The 14,639-nt window shown below is 65.1% G+C and overlaps 3 protein-coding genes across 6 annotated transcripts; 1 reads left to right on the top strand and 2 right to left on the bottom strand.

The window, feature by feature from the left end:
* The first annotated feature begins 388 nt into the window (after positions 1–388).
* SPOCK2 (SPARC (osteonectin), cwcv and kazal like domains proteoglycan 2) lies at positions 389–5,876 on the top strand. Of its 4 annotated transcripts, none has more exons than XM_063164141.1 (11): positions 389–604; positions 2,707–2,715; positions 2,885–2,930; positions 3,160–3,274; positions 3,348–3,450; positions 3,533–3,641; positions 3,716–3,835; positions 3,922–4,140; positions 4,883–4,945; positions 5,083–5,220; positions 5,300–5,645. In XM_063164141.1, the coding sequence occupies exons 1-11, from the start codon at positions 389–391 to the stop codon at positions 5,443–5,445; spliced, it is 1,284 nt and encodes a 427-aa protein (XP_063020211.1). In that variant the 3' UTR covers positions 5,446–5,645. The 4 variants fall into 4 exon arrangements, 3 of the variants coding, with proteins under 3 accessions (XP_063020211.1, XP_063020210.1, XP_063020208.1); XM_063164140.1 differs by lacking the exon at positions 389–604 and adding an exon at positions 5,652–5,876 and having other exon boundaries at positions 2,237–2,715; positions 5,300–5,441; XM_063164138.1 differs by lacking the exon at positions 389–604 and adding an exon at positions 5,652–5,876 and having other exon boundaries at positions 2,238–2,715; positions 5,300–5,462.
* A 427-nt stretch (positions 5,877–6,303) lies between these two features.
* Positions 6,304–8,316, bottom strand: TYSND1 (trypsin like peroxisomal matrix peptidase 1). The gene is made up of 4 exons (XM_063164137.1): positions 7,331–8,316; positions 7,111–7,247; positions 6,846–7,031; positions 6,304–6,757 (listed from the first exon to the last, which is right to left on the bottom strand). The coding sequence occupies exons 1-4, from the start codon at positions 8,314–8,316 to the stop codon at positions 6,546–6,548; spliced, it is 1,521 nt and encodes a 506-aa protein (XP_063020207.1). The 3' UTR covers positions 6,304–6,545.
* An 850-nt stretch (positions 8,317–9,166) lies between these two features.
* SAR1A (secretion associated Ras related GTPase 1A) lies at positions 9,167–13,923 on the bottom strand. Its single transcript, XM_063164136.1, has 7 exons — positions 13,860–13,923; positions 13,438–13,512; positions 12,523–12,642; positions 12,047–12,112; positions 11,551–11,654; positions 11,011–11,142; positions 9,167–10,261 (listed from the first exon to the last, which is right to left on the bottom strand). The coding sequence occupies exons 2-7, from the start codon at positions 13,493–13,495 to the stop codon at positions 10,145–10,147; spliced, it is 597 nt and encodes a 198-aa protein (XP_063020206.1). The 5' UTR covers positions 13,496–13,512; positions 13,860–13,923; the 3' UTR covers positions 9,167–10,144.
* Positions 13,924–14,639: the final 716 nt, after the last annotated feature.

The raw sequence follows: 14,639 nt of genomic DNA, 5'->3' as shown, positions 1-14,639 counted from the left end.
GAGGGGGTGTGTCAGGGATGGAGGATGGGGACGCGATGGGGACCAGTAGTGCAGGACGAGAACTTCAGGATGGGGGTGTGGCAGGAGATGCGGGGCGCACGATGGGGGACGCGGGACGGGGACAGGTCAAGGACGAGGGTGCAGGACGGTGACGGAAGGGGCCCGGTGCCGCGGCCGTGCCGAGCCGTGCCGAGCCGTGCCGAGCCGTGCCGGCGGCTCCCCCGCCCCGGTGTCGGCGCGCAGGTGCGGCGGGCGCGGCGGAGGCCCCGCCCCGGCCCTCCCGCCGGTGCCGCCCGGTGCCGCCCCGCGGCCGCACTCGCCGGCGGCGCCTCCCCGTGCGCACCGCACCGCTCCGCACCGCGCCCGCTCCCCCCGGCGCTGCGGCAGCATGCGGGGCTGCGGCGGGCGCCGCGCCCTGCTGGCCCTGCTGGCCCTGCTCCTGCCCGCCGCCGCCGCCGGCCCCGGGCCCGCCGCCGGCCCCGCCACCGGCCCCGGGCCCGCCGCGGCGGGGGAGAGCCCCGGCAATTTCATGGAGGACGAGCAGTGGCTCTCGTCCATCTCCCAGTACGGCGGCAGGATCAAGCACTGGAACCGCTTCCGAGACGTGAGTCCGCGCCGGCGGCGGGGCGGGGGGGACGGGACGCGCTGCCGGGCACCGGGAGCCCCCTCCCCGCCTCCCCGCGCTCCCCGCGCTCCCCGCCCGCCGCTGCGGCTGCCGCAGCGCGACCCTCCCCGGCCTCGGCCCCACGGCGGTGCCCGCATCCCGCCGCGGCCGTGGGCGGCTGCCGGCCCCGGTGCCCGGGGATGCTCCGCGGCCCCGGTACCCGGGGGATGCTCGCCGGCTCCGGCAGCGCCGCCGCCTCCCTGCCCGACGCCAAAGCTGCGTGGCCGGGGCTTGATGCCAAAGCGACCCTCTCGGGTGACCGGGGGTGCCGTCTGTGCCCCGCACCCTCTGCCCGTGCCCCACACGGGGGTGCAGGCGGGGCCCGCCCGGCCGTGGCCCGGAGCCCTCGGTGAGAGCGCAGGGCACGGGCATCCCCCGGGACTGCGCTCCCCGAGCCCTCCCGGTGCCTCCGGAGCCCGCGCGGTGCCGCAGCCGGGGCCGGCGCTGCCTCGGCGGTGGTGACCCCTGGGGATGGGGGGAAGATGGGGATGCAGGCAGTGCTGGGGGAGCGCTGGCGCACCTGGCACAGCGGGCTCGGGATCCTGTCACCCCTCGCTGCTCCACAGCCCTTGCGAGCAGCCTCGATGGCATTCAGCTGCAGTATTTAGTATTATGGAGCAGTCGGGGTTTTTCCTGGGCTCGTTTTACACCTGTTCTTGTCCTCCGGGTGGGGGACACGGTGCTGCAGCCCCATCGTGGGGAGCCCCAGGGCACCTGCAGCAGCCGGGCGGGGAGGGGGCACAGCCCGAGCCAGCCCCCGTGCTCTTTGTTCAGATGCACACCCGGGTTCACCTTGGCAGCCAGGAGGGGATGGATGGATGGATGGATGGATGGATGGATGGATGGATGGATGGATGGATGGATGGATGGATGGATGGATGGATGGATGGATGGATGGATGGATGGCAGCAAGGGACATGTGCCCACCGCAGGGCAGGGGGCACCACCCCCGAAATAAACCATTTGGGGGGCAGAGCACGGGTGAGCGTGCCAAGGTGTAAATTCCTCCCCTGGAGAGCCCTGCCCACAACACCCCCGCTGGCAATGCCAGCCCCGGGCACCTCGCTGGCTGCGGTGCCCGAGGGGAGGGAGCCTTGTGGACGTGCCCCCCTGGCACTGAGCATCCCGGGGTTCGGGGGGATGCCCGATGCCATCCCCAGCACACGTGGGGCCCTCCCTGCCGGGCTCGGCTGCCGTGCCGCGGGGCTGCAGCCCTCCTGGCGGTTAGCTTGGATTAATAAGCAAATCCATGGATTTGTGGGGTTTTCTGCTGAGCAGCGCCGGCGGGCGGATGCAGGGGAGGAGGCCGGGGCCGCAGGGAGCTGCCGGGCGCCGCAGCGTTACCAATCACGGCACGGGAGCGCGGCTATCGATTGCGGTGCAAACACCGCCGCGCTGGAGCGACACATCCCCTCCGGAGCTGCCTCCCGTGCCGCCGCTCCCCGCTGCCCCCCCAGAGCCCGCCCGCCCTCCCCAGGCGGCGGGGATGCTCCTGCCTTGGCGCAGAGCTCGGCCCGTGGGGCGGGCGGTGCTGCTGCGGAGGGGTCGATCCCTGCTGTCCCCGCACCCCCGGGGTGCTCTCGGGTCCTGGGGGAGCAGCTCTGCCTCCCCAGGCTGCGACATCCACCTCGGCCCCCTCCTCCTGGGCTCACCATTGTGGCAGCGCCATGGGGATCCCCCGAGCTCCTCACTGGGCTCCCAAGGGCTCCCTTCCTCCGCCCGATGCCATTTCCATCCCCATTCCCTGGCTCTCCCAGCTGGCTGATGGGGGAAGGCGTTATCCTGTGTGGCGGCTCTCCAGGATTACAGGTCTAGAGCCAGAGATGGGGAGCACGTTGGTGTTGGTGCCAGTGATACCCAGGGCTGGTGGCGAGAGCTTTGGAAAGTCGGGGTGCCCCGCTGGCACAGGGTGCCTGTCACTGTGGGTTGGGGCCGGGAGCAGCGCTCTGGGTGCCCCAGAGCTGACGGTGGGCACTCTCTTTCTCTTTCTCTCTTTTTCTTTTGTCGGTGCCGGCTGGGCCGTGTCGCTGCCGTGCCGCCAGGAGGTGGAGGTGAGCCTCGAGGGGATGGCACCCGCTCCTGGGATCCCTGCTCCCCGTCCCTGTCCCGCGGGGGTGTCCTGGGGTGTGTGGCGGTGACCCCGAGCCGGGGGATGGCACGCCCGGCCCGGTGTCACCGTCCCCGCCACCCGCACTCATGCGGGCTCTCCCCGATTCGCAGGATGACTACATCAAGAGCTGGGAGGACAACCAGCCCGGGGATGAAGGTACCGCTGGGATGGGTTTGGGATGGAGCACTGCGGGCTCCGTGCCAGTCAGTATGGCGGGAAGGGGGGGTCGCACTCTCTGCTTGCACCCCCCGGGCTTTCCCTTCCGCTCGGAGCGCTGCCGGGCTCGCTGCGAGCCGGGAGCAGCGGCTGGAGCCGGGCTGCGGTCAGCGGCGCTTTGTGCCGGCGCTGCCGGGCTCCCCCCGCCGCAGCGCCTCTGTGCCCGCAGCCCTGGACACCACCAAGGACCCGTGCCAGAAGGTGAAGTGCAGCCGGCACAAGGTGTGCGTGGCGCAGGGCTACCAGCGCGCCATGTGCATCAGCCGCAAGAAGCTGGAGCACAGGTAGGGAGGAGCGGGGCCGGGCCGGGCGGGGAAAGGGGGCCCAGGCGGGCGCTCAGCGCCTCTCCCCCTGCAGGATCAAGCCGCTGGGCCCCAAGGCGCACGGCGGCTGCAAGCCCTGCCACGCCGCCCCGCTGGCCGCCGTCTGCGGCTCCGACGGCCACACGTACAGCTCGGCGGTAAGGACGGGGCGGCGCGGCGGGGACGGGGCCGCGGGTCCCCCCCGTGTGCCCCCGCCGATATCCCGGTGCCGCCCCGCAGTGCAAGCTGGAGCAGCAGGCGTGCCTGGCCAGCAAGCAGCTGACGGTGCGCTGCGAGGGGCAGTGCCCCTGCCCGACCCCGCACAGCCCCGCCGGCGAGGCCAAACAAGGTGAGCGCGGTGCGGGGCGCCGGGGGAGCGTCCCGAGCCGGGCCCGGCCTGACGCTGCCCCGCTGCGCCCCCAGAACTGTGCACCGGGCAGGACCTGGCCGACCTGGGCGACCGCCTGCGCGACTGGTTCCAGCTGCTGCGGGAGAACGCCAAGCAGAACGGCACCGCGGGGCTCCCCGCCAGCCCCAGCTCCGGTACCGGTCCCTGCCACACGGGGAGGGCGCGGGGGCTGCTGTCCCCATCGGGACCGGGCAGCCACGGGCTCCGTCCTGCCCCGCAGCGCTGGAGAGGAGCGTGGCGGCCGCCTGCAAGGAGGCGGTGGGGTGGATGTTCGCCCGGCTGGACACCAGCGGGGACCTGTTCCTGGAGGCGGCCGAGCTGGCCGCCATCAACCTGGACAAGTACGAGGTGTGCATCCGCGCCTTCTTCAACTCCTGCGACACCTCCAAGGACGGCCGCGTGTCCGCCCCCGAGTGGTGCTTCTGCTTCTGGAGGGAAAGTGCGTCAGGACACGGGGACACGGGGGCCGGGGATGGACACCACGGGGTCAGGGGGAGGCACCGTGTGGGGCTGGGGGATCTGTGTCCTGGGGGATGCATGCCATGGAATGGGGAATCCCTGCTGCGGGATTGGGGTTGTGCCTCGTGGGGCTGTGGGGGATCCAAGGGGTGGGAGATGCACCATGGGGGGATGTATGTGATGGGGTAACGGGCAATCCTTGCTGTGGGTTTGGGATGTTTGCTTTAGGGGGAGAGGTACACACCACAGGGTTTGGGGGGCTGGAAACCATGCAGGGATGCATGCTGTGGGTCATGGGGAAGCACAGCTTGGGTGAAGGGGGATGTGCACCATGAGGGATGCACAGTATGGGCTGGAGGGACACACACTGTGGAGCTGGGGGATGTTATCCGTGGGGGATGCACACTGTGGAGCTGGGGGATGTATTCCATGGGCCAGGGGGACACTGTGGAGCTGGGGGATGTATTCTGTGGGGGATACACACTGTGGAGCTGGGGGATGTATTCCATGGGCCAGGGTGGGTGCACACCATGGGGATGTACACTATGGGGATGCACACCATGGGTAATGCACAGTGTGGGGTCTGGGGGATTGCACTCCATGGGGGAATGTGGAGTTCTGGGGGATGCACACCACAGGGACGAATGCTGTGGGTTTGGGGGCACACACTGTGTGGGGTGAGGGGTTGCCCGCCCTAAGAGCAGCATGTGGCCTTGCTGCAGAGCCGCCCTGTCTGAGGGAGCTGGAGAAAATCCAGATCCAAGAAGCGACCAAAAAAAAGCTGGGTGAGTGGGGCAGCCCAGGGCCCTTTCCCCAGCAGTGCCCGCGCAGCCGGGCCGGGATGAGGATGAGGATGGGGCCCTGCCTGGGCGTTTGGCACTGCACGTGTTCGGGGGGGTGGGGGGCCGTGGCTTCCCTGCAGGCACCTTCATCCCCAGCTGCGATGAGGATGGCTACTACCGGCGGGCGCAGTGCGAGCCGGGCGGCGGCGAGTGCTGGTGCGTGGATCAGCACGGGGCCGAGCTGACGGGCACCCGCGGGCACGGCAGCCCCGACTGCGGTGAGAGCGGCGGGGGAGCCCCCGGGGCACGGGGCTGCAGCGCGGGGCCCCCCCGAGCCTCTGCCCCTCGCCCCTGCAGATGAAGCGACGGGGTTTTCGGGAGACTTCGGCAGCAGCGTGGGCTGGGAGGACGAGGAGGAGAAGGAGCCGGAGGAGGCGGGCGAGGAAGGCGAGGAAGAGGAGGGCGAAGCAGGCGAGGGCGACGACGGCGGCTACATCTGGTAGAGGAGCAGGAGAGCCCGGTGGGCGGCATGGCCGGGAGGCAGCCCCCCAGCCGGGGGTCCCCGTGACGCCCCCGCTGCCGGTGTGGCATGGGGTGGGTGCTCCCCCTCCGGTCCCGCGTGGGACGGGGACACGGGGCGCTCGCGGGGCGGGGGGGGCCGCTCTTATGCGAATTTGAGCTTTTTTTTTTTTTTTTTTTTTTTGGGTAGAGCCTTGTAGGCCTAGTGTGCTGCTGCGTGGTCTTCAACCGGGCAAATGGCGCTAATAAAAGTGGGAAAAAAAAAGGAAAAAACAAAAAAAAACCCAACAAACCCCCTTATAGATAAGCTGCCCCCCCTTCCTCCCCGCATCCCCCCTCATGTTGTGCTTGCGTGGCTGCCCCGGCCCCGGCGTTGTGTAGCGGCTGTGAAATAAATACCCCGTGCTGTGTCAAACGCTGGCCCGCCCGTTCCTGCCCTGTCCCGTCCTGGGGAGGGGGTGCTGCGGGGCCGTGCCCCCCGTGAGCGAGCTGGGAGCGGGTTGGGGTGGGGGTGCCCCTGTCAGTGCCCGGGTTTGGCTCCTGCACTCTGCTGCCACAAGCTGGAATGGCCTCCCTCCCCAGGGACACGGCCCCTCCCCAGCTCCCGACCCTCTCCGTGACCCCACACCTTCCCTTTCCACGGGCTCCAGAGCCATGGAATGGCTCAGAACTGCCCCCCCTCCCCCATGCTTTACCCCAGCCCCAAACAAGACCCCAACCCAGTCCTGCCCCTGACCCAGAGGATCCCTCACAGGACCAACCTGCCCCCAGAACCCGCCCCAGGCCGTGGCCAGGGCCTCCACCACCCGCAGCAGCCACTGAGCACACGGGACACCAGGACCTCAACTCACAGCATTTATGGCCCCGGGGAGAAAATAAAACAATCGTACAGACCCCAAACCTCCCCATTTGGGGCTGTCAGCAGCTGTGCAAGGCACTGTGCCATATCCCCTGCCCCGGGGTGCCCGCGCCCCACCGGCTCCGTGCAGCGCAGGCGCCTGGGCCCCGCAGCACCGGGGCTGAACAGGGGATGGCAGCGCCACCCCCGGCACCTCGGCCCCTGCCACAGGTCCCCGGGAGGGGCTCAGAGCTTGCTGGGGAGTCCTGGCCGCTGCTGGAGCTGCCAAGCCGCTCTCACCCCGTCACCCGCCCGGTTGAGCCCCGCGAAGGCGGCGGGGTCGCGGGTGCGGCGGTATCGCGCCACGAGCGGCTGCAGGACCGTGATGGGGATGCAGAAGTTGAGGTGCGGGTAGGTGGCCCCCGCACCCGTGTCCCGCGTGTTGCTGGCCACGATGCCTGGCGGGGAAGGAGCGACAGCCGCGTCAGTGGGCCCGGCCGGGGGACACCCACCCATGGGACACCCACGGGGACAGCCCTGGCTCACCCATGAGGCTCCCGCTGCCGGAGGACACCAGGGGGCCGCCGCTGGAGCCGCCGTGCACGGCGCAGGTGGTTTGCAGCATGACGGGGCGCCCGGCCACCGCCAGCACGGCCGACAGGATCCCCGCGGTCACCGAGGGGCCGCACGCCCGCCCCAGCGCCCCGAAGCCCAGCACGGTCACCTCTTCCCCTGGCACGGGAGAGGCAGCAGGTGGGGACACGGGGGCGAGGCAGCCGCGATGGAACACCCCGTGTGCCCCCGGGCGTACCTGGGAGGAAGGTGCTGGCCAGGCACGGCGGGACAAAGCCTGGCACGCTCTCCTCCAGCTCCACCACGGCCACGTCGAAGGGGGACGACTCCTCGGTGGCGAACACCACACGGCCCCAGAGCACGGCGGCGGCATCCCTAAGGACACGGTTAACGGGATGTCAGGGCGGGGGACACGCAGGGTCGGGGGTTGAGGTTTGGGGGGGCACAGCCGCACTCACTGCCCGGCGCCGGCCGCCGGTGTCACACGGAGCGGGGCTCTGGCCTCCACCACGTGCCGGCAGGTGAGGAGCAGCCTCGGTGCCAGCAGCACCCCGGAGCCCCAGGTGGCCCCGCACTCCACCAGCGCCGTCCAGCCCAGCGGGTCCCGCCCGCCGCTCGCCGGCACCGCGGCCACCCAGGCGGGCACGGGCGGCACCGCGACCCCGGCCTCGCCCAGGACAGCGGCGCTGCAGCGCAGGATGGCGGCGAGGGAGCAGAGCAGCGTCAGCCCGACCCACTCGGCGCCCTTCCAGCACAGCGAGGCGGCGATCACGGCCACGGCGCGGGGCCCGGCGGGCGAGGGCACGAAGGCGGCGCCGCCCTCGGTGCCGGGCAGGCAGCGGGCATCGGTGAGCACCAGCGCGTTCTCCTCGCCCGCCAGGTTGCTGACCACGCCGCGGCTCAGCGTGTTGAGGAAGAGCTCGGGGCACAGGTCTCCGAACGGGGACCCGCAGGCCAGCAGCGCCTGCCCCTTGCGCAGGCAGCCGGCGCTGGCCCGCGCCGCCCAGCCGCCCTCGGCCGCGTCCAGCCCGGGCACCCGCAGCCAGGCGAACCAGGGCAGCGCCCGCGGGTCCGTGCCCGCCGCCTCCTCCTCGGCCCCGAACCGCCAGCGCTCCGCCCGCCCGAGCCCGCGCTCCAGCGCCCGCCGGAACGGCGCGCACGGCACCAGCGCCAGCAGCCGCGCCCCGACCTCCCGCAGCCCGCCGGCCTCGCCGCGCAGCACCACGCTGAGCCGCGGGCACGGCCGCAGCGCGGAGGGCGGCAGCGCGGAGGGCCGCGCCCAGGCGGCGGGGCCGGCGCGCAGGAACGGGGCGAAGACGGCGGCGTGGCAGAGCACCAGCCCGGGGCGGCGGCTGAGCACCAGCCCGCTGCCCCCGCCGCCGTCGCCATCGCCGCCGCCCGCGCCCCGCACCCGCACCGCGCAGCACGGCGGCGCCGCCGCCATCACCGCCACGGCCGCGCCCCGCCCCCGGGCCCGCCCCGCGCGCCCATTGGCTGCGGCCCCGCAGCGCGCCCTCCCCATTGGCCGGGGCGGGGCGCGCACGTGGCGGACACGCCCCCGCGCGGCCCTCACGGGTTCCGGGCCCGGCCCGGCCCCGCTTGCCGGGACCGCCGGACCAGGCCGGACCCGGGCCCGCTCCCGGGACATCAGGGGTGCCCGCTCGGAGCCCTCCCTCGGCCTCTGCGAGAAGGGGGACCGGCGGTGCGCCCTTCGGCCCCCAGGGCCCAGCGCTGCCCCTCGGGACACCGGCTCAGGCCCCCCTTCCCCGGGACCCTCGGCCCGGACACCCCACGGGCCCGCTCGGTTCCCACCTCACCCGCAGCACGAACGAGTACCAAACCTTTATTTCCAACAGAGGTACCGGGACCGGGAGAATCCCTTTGGGAGAGCTGAAATCCCCCCGGATACCGGGAGGCAGAGCCAAAGCCTCCCGTTCCCGTTTCCCCCAGCCCCTTCCTGGCTGCCTGGGCTCGGTGTGGGTTCGTCACACCAAGAGCAAAGCCCCTGCAAGCCATGAGCTCTCCCTGCTTGCCAGCCCAGGGGCAAGCGGCTCTTCCATCCTGCCTCAGTTTCCCTCTCTGGCTGCACCACACAGGTCACAGAACCATGGAATCACTGGATGAACATCCGGATTGGAAGCGACAAGGATTGAGTCCAGCTCCTGGCCCTGCACAGGACAGCCCCAAGAATCCCACCCTGTGCCTGACAGCCTTGTCCAAAGGCTCCTGGAACTCTGTGGCTGGTGTTCTGATGGCCCCAAGGCCCAGCAAACACCAAGCCAGACTGAGGCTCGTTGCCCCTTCGGCGGAGAAAGACATGTCTTTATTGAACTGAAAATGAGTGCCAGACAGCAATGAAAACTCAGACAAAAAAAAAAAAAAATCCGTTGAGAGTATAAAAGAAACCGGTTTAGTCTACATTAATCACCTCATGATATGCAAATGTCAAACACTTCCATGCTACAGCCACCAAACAGCTCCGTGGTTCGTACTGGGATGGCGTGGCCAGAGGAGCCTCGATGGAGGGTCTGGCCTGAGGGGAACCAGGCAGCCCCTTCCCACTGCACACCACCCCCAACACCTGCACCAGGTGCTCCTCCCCAACTAGGAAAAAAAAAATAAAATAAAAACCCCTGTAAACTAAAGAAGCTGGGATTGCACACCTCAGTCCCAACGGCAGCTCGCCGTCGTCGGTCAGCGTGACACAGCACAGCCACCCTACAGCTCAGTTAAGCCCAAATGCTATGTTTATTGAGGACTTCTAATATCGTGATACCTTGCTTCAGTAATTTGTGAAATACCTAAATACCGTTAAATATATTCTTAAAAAACCCTAAACCAGACTCTGGACTAAACAAGATGAACGTTAAACTAAAAAGTTAGAAGGGACGCCATTTACATTAACACTTTCTTTAAAAAATATAATTGCTTTTTTCCTTTTCTGGTTGTTTGTTTGTTTGTTTGTTTGTTTTTGAAGTCAATTGACCACAGTGGTGAGACGTGCTCTCTTTTTCAGCTGTTACACTGCAGCGTGCAGAGTTTTGCCTTCCCAGGCTGGAGCAGCCCCGCTGTCACCCCACTGGCAGGGACAACCCAGGGACGGCGCTGCCTCCGGAAAAGAGCGGTGTCACCACTGTGCCATAGGGGCAGCTGGAAACCAGGAGTCTCTTGGGCAACGCCAGGAAAGCCTTCCATGTTCTAATAGAAAAGTCCATAGGAAGCTGAAGTGAACAGGATCAGTCCAGAGGAGTTGACTCTCGCGTCCGCGGGCGTCAGTCGATGTACTGCGATAGCCAGCGGAAGCCCTCGCCGTAGCCTTGCCTCTTGAGCACGCTGCACATGAACACCTCCATGGGGCGCGCGTTCAGCTCCTTCAGCGGCACGTTTCCCTGGGGAAATCCACACTGGAGTCACACCTGCAGCCTGCTGCCCTCGGGGGAGCGCCCAGCGAGCCACAGCATCAGGGCAGCTCCTCTCGCCGGCCCCGTGTGTGTGTGTGTGTGTGTGCTGCATTTTGGACAATCCCGGCAGCCTCAGGGCAGCCCCAGAGCTTTGGGCTGGCAGGGACCTTAGAAATCACCTCATTCCACCCCACTGCCTGGTCCCACTGTCCCAGGGAGCTCCAAGCCCTGCCCAGCCTGGCCTTGAACAGTGCCAGGGATCCAGGGGCAGCCCCAGCTGCTGTGCCAGGCTATCACCGGCCAGGGGTAGATGTACAAATCACAAACGGGACGGGACTGCTGTGGAACGTGCCTTGAGCTGTTTTTCTGCTGACCAATCTCATGGCTACTGCTTAGCTCTAATCACAGTTCTGCTGTCTCTGAGGCCTGCCTTTTGCAGCATTCCCAAAACCCTCTGCTTTTGTGGATTCCCACACCAGGGTCTGCCCACCCTCACAGGAAGAATCTCTTCCCAATTTCCCATCTGAGCCTGCCCTCTGGCAGTGGGAAGCCAGTCCCTCTTGTCCCACCACTCCACAGCTTTCAAACAGTCCCTCTCTCCTGGCCTCCCTTCAGGCACACCATCATTATTATCATTGATTAACCCGGACCAATTAATGGACAAATTCCCATCAATCCCAGCTGGATCAGGGCTCAATCCAAGGAAGCAGCCAAGGCAAGGTGTGGACGGCTCCTACCTTGCCTGTGGTCTGTCCGTAGAGCCCGAAGATCTCCCGCAGTTTCTCCTCGCTGATGGCCTCTGGTCTGTCGATTTTGTTTCCCAGGATAAGGATTGGCACGTTGGATATTGTCTCGTCTGTCATCAATGCCTGCGTGCAAGAGCCAACAAGAGTTGAGCAGGGAGGTGGAAAAAGGAGTCCTTGCCTGAAGGAAATGGTTTTGTTTGAGCTCCGGGACCAACAAGGGCTCGTTTCTGGGGCTTCCAGACTCCACAGGATCCCTGAGGCTGGAAAATCCCTCCCAGCCCATGGAGTCCCAGCTGTGCCCAGCCCAGAGCACTGAGTGCCACCTCCAGCCCATCCTGGGACAACCCCTGCCAAGGCCTGAGCACCCTCTCCATGCAGGAATTCCTGCTGCTGGCCAAGCTGAGCCCCCCCTGAACCCAAGTGGCCAGAGCAAGGACACCCAGGCTCCTCCAGCTCTGGGAGAGATGGCTGTTATCCATAATTCAGCTGATCAGAGGGGCTGGAGAAGGGAAAGAAGGGAAGTGTAATTACATTAAGCTCAACTTTGGATTCCATAAGCCGTGAGTGATCTGCACAGTCCACCAGGAACACAATCCCATTGATGGCAGGCAGGTAGTTCTTCCAGACCCGGCGAGCTGGAAAACACAGGGGACAAACACAGCCCTGTGAAATCCCCACACAGGGAAAAATCCATCAAACCTCAGCAAGCACGGCTGCCTTTTTAGCCAGGCTGCCTTCCTTCCAGTAGTTCTGTGTATAAAAGGGCACAAAACCTGTGTTTAAAACTTCTAGAAAGTGCAGAAATAAAAATCCAGCAATTATCCAAACTAAATTATATCTGAGTCCTCCACAGCTAAAAATACTTCAGGCAGCAGGGCAAGAACTGGCAGCATTTCCTTCCCAGCAATCCTATAGCCAGGAGGCTGCTTCCACGTGTTGTTCCATAAATAAGTCCAGGCAACAAACAATTAGGCAGTGCTAATTGCTGACACCCTCAGGATCAATTTTTGGTCATTTTTTTCCTTACCTTGCTCGTGTCCACCCAGATCAAAAGTCGTGAAGGTCATTCCAGCAATCGTCAGCTCCTCTGATGCTGAAATGGAAAGCACAGGTGGGATTCAGGAAAACAGGCAAGTTGTGACAGACAGAATTTCTTGGGTGTCACACACACTCCTCTAGCAAGGAATTCCCTGAACTTCCTGGGGAATTCAGGAGCACCTTCCCAAAATCATGAGTGGCAGAAAATAATTCCTCCTGCTTCCCACTGAAGCTTCAATTATTATCCTTATTTTTATTAAGAAAATCTTCCCTTTCTATTAATAAAACCACACCAGTTGCTGGGCATTTCTAGAGAGGAAAACACAGAACTTGAGCTGCACTGTGGTTCCCCAAGCTGAAGTGGATCTGAGACCCTCAAATCCCCCAGGCAGAGCTCCCTCCTCCACTGTGCCCCCCAATTCCAGAGGCAAAGCCACACCAGGAGGCTTTTCCCAGGACACTTACTGGGATGTAGCGTGGGGACGTGCTGGCCCAGCCTGTCATCCTTGAGCATGTGCAGCAGAGTGGTTTTCCCTGCATTATCCAAGCCCAGGAACACCAGCTTTCCAGACTTCTTGTACAAACCTGCCAGCAGGAGGAAGAAAGCAAGAGGAGAACTCCAGCGGGCTCACCCGGAATGCCACGCTGCTTTTTTTGGGGAAAGCCTTTCCCAGAGCTCTGCTGCCACCTGTGCACACTCCAGGGGCAGCAGGGAACACACACACACAGCTCAAACAGCCTTTTCCCAGGGCATGTTTACAGCAATGGACATCTCCTGAGCTCCTGCTCCATTCTTTCCTCCATCCCAGCAGTGTGCAGCACAGCATTATGGATCAGTCTGTCCCCTCAAAAGATGTGAAAACTGAACAAACTCATAAAAGAAGAGCAGTGAGCTGTCCAGGAAAATGTGCAAAGCAGGGAACAGTGAGCTGTCTTCTTGGCATAAACTGATTTTTGTCCTGTCTGCCAGAGGAAAGCTCCCACAGGTTTCCAATAGGGCTTTTTCTCACCCCATCCCTTATCCTCCCTTCAAGAGGGGATCAGGAGAATGTGCACCCCATCCTCCAGCAGGGAGTTCCACTGGAATCCAGGACTCTGGAAGGAGGATGAGGAGGATGGGGTTCCCTCCCTGGCGAGGCAGCACCTCTGCCTGGGGCAGGACAGACTTCCAAAGGGCAACAGAAACACTGAGTGGGAACCCAACACTCCTAAATACCCCCAAAGTTTCTCTGCACCGGTGTAAAAGCCCCTTTATAGACAGAGAGCTGCCTCAGCAGACTGTGCATGGCCAGAGCTGCTGCTCACCCCCAGCCCCGGCGCTTATGGGGTGCAGGCGGCGGGAGAGGCCAAACCCACCCCGAGGGGGCTGCCAGGCATTACCTAGGAACTGCAGGACGCTGCTGAAGCCGTTGTAGAGCCATTCGAAGATGAAAGACATCTCTGGAAACAAAATGCCTGGGGGACAAACCCCGAAGCCCGAGTTAGGAAGGGTGCGTGCCCAAAGGCGCCGCGGGCAAGGGAGCGCGGGACGGGCACCGGGGGTCCCGGGAACGGGAGGGGTCGGGGGGAGCGGGGGTGGAGGAGACCGGGGATGGGGGGCACCGGGTGAGGGCACCGGGTGAGGGGCACCGGGTGAGGGGCACCGGCCTCAAGGGCGGGCGGCGCGGCCTGGCCCCCGCCCCGCCCCCGCTCTGCCTGCGTGTCACCCCCCGCGCCGCCGCCGCCCCTCTCCCGGGCCCGCCAGGCGGCCGCCGCCCCGCCGAGCGCCCCGCCGGGCCCGCACGGCCGCCGCCGCCGCTCACCCCCGGCTGCCCCCGGGCCGCCGCCGCCGCCGCCACCGAGTCCCGTCCGCGGCCGCCGCCAGCGCCCCGCCGGAAACGCGTCAGCGCGCGCCCCGCCCGCTTCCGGCCCCGCTGGCCCCGCGCGCCGGCGGCTGCGGCGGGCGGCACCGGGAGGCCGCGGGTTCGAGACCGGCCCCGGGCGGGAGGGACCCGGTGTGCGCTGCTCCCGGGAGCTCCCGGCTGGACACGAGCGGGGATTTATCCATGGAAAGGGTGACGGGACACCGAGTGGGCAGTGAGCAGCCCCGGAGCTCTCGGTACCAAGGTGGGGAACCCATCACAGGCTGGACTCCGCGAGCTCCGGTCTTCTCCAGCCTCAGGGTTCTGTGATTTTGGGAGCCCTCAGCTCCAGGGAGGGAGTGTGAAAAATGCGTATTTTATGATTGCCTTTTTGCAAATATTCAAATGAATATTATGTGTGTTATGTTAGAAAGTTATGCTGTATTAATTTTCTTAAGAACTGTGTTAAATGTAGTTTTAGGTTATAACATAATATTAAAATAGAAACTATGCTATGTAAGATACTTTTTTTAAAGGGCTTGCACTGAGATAGCAGCCACAGGACACCTGAATCTTTCAAAGAGAATTTATTGCTTCATTATTGAGTTCTTCCTGCCTGCTCAGCCCTGAAGACACTGTCAGGATCAATAGGAAGAAGCTGACACTGCCCAGACAGAATCCTGTGTTTGAATGGAATTTATGCATCATGTAGGAGGTGCATGAATATGCAACAGGCTGTTG

This window comes from Melospiza melodia, chromosome 9 (assembly GCF_035770615.1).
Source record: "Melospiza melodia melodia isolate bMelMel2 chromosome 9, bMelMel2.pri, whole genome shotgun sequence".
NCBI lineage: Eukaryota > Metazoa > Chordata > Aves > Passeriformes > Passerellidae > Melospiza > Melospiza melodia.
Note: the sequence above shows the minus strand (reverse complement) of the source record. Positions and strands in the feature narration are given on the sequence as shown.

What these genes read in the sequence shown, in the direction of transcription:
- SPOCK2 (XM_063164138.1), top strand. Translation starts at nt 2,332, where the DNA reads ATGGGGATCCCCCGAGCTCCTCACTGGGCTCCCAAGGGCTCCCTTCCT. An exon ending in CGTGCCGCCAGGAGGTGGAG is followed by an intron (nt 2,716 to 2,884) that starts GTGAGCCTCGAG and finishes CCCGATTCGCAG; the next exon opens with GATGACTACATCAAGAGCTG. An exon ending in CAACCAGCCCGGGGATGAAG is followed by an intron (nt 2,931 to 3,159) that starts GTACCGCTGGGA and finishes CTGTGCCCGCAG; the next exon opens with CCCTGGACACCACCAAGGAC.
- TYSND1 (XM_063164137.1), bottom strand. Translation starts at nt 8,316, where the DNA reads ATGGCGGCGGCGCCGCCGTGCTGCGCGGTGCGGGTGCGGGGCGCGGGC. An exon ending in CCGGCGGCCGGCGCCGGGCA is followed by an intron (nt 7,248 to 7,330) that starts GTGAGTGCGGCT and finishes CCGTGTCCTTAG; the next exon opens with GGATGCCGCCGCCGTGCTCT. An exon ending in CGGCAGCGGGAGCCTCATGG is followed by an intron (nt 6,758 to 6,845) that starts GTGAGCCAGGGC and finishes CTTCCCCGCCAG; the next exon opens with GCATCGTGGCCAGCAACACG.
- SAR1A (XM_063164136.1), bottom strand. Translation starts at nt 13,495, where the DNA reads ATGTCTTTCATCTTCGAATGGCTCTACAACGGCTTCAGCAGCGTCCTG. An exon ending in CAGCGTCCTGCAGTTCCTAG is followed by an intron (nt 12,643 to 13,437) that starts GTAATGCCTGGC and finishes TCCTGCTGGCAG; the next exon opens with GTTTGTACAAGAAGTCTGGA. An exon ending in CGTCCCCACGCTACATCCCA is followed by an intron (nt 12,113 to 12,522) that starts GTAAGTGTCCTG and finishes TTTCCATTTCAG; the next exon opens with CATCAGAGGAGCTGACGATT.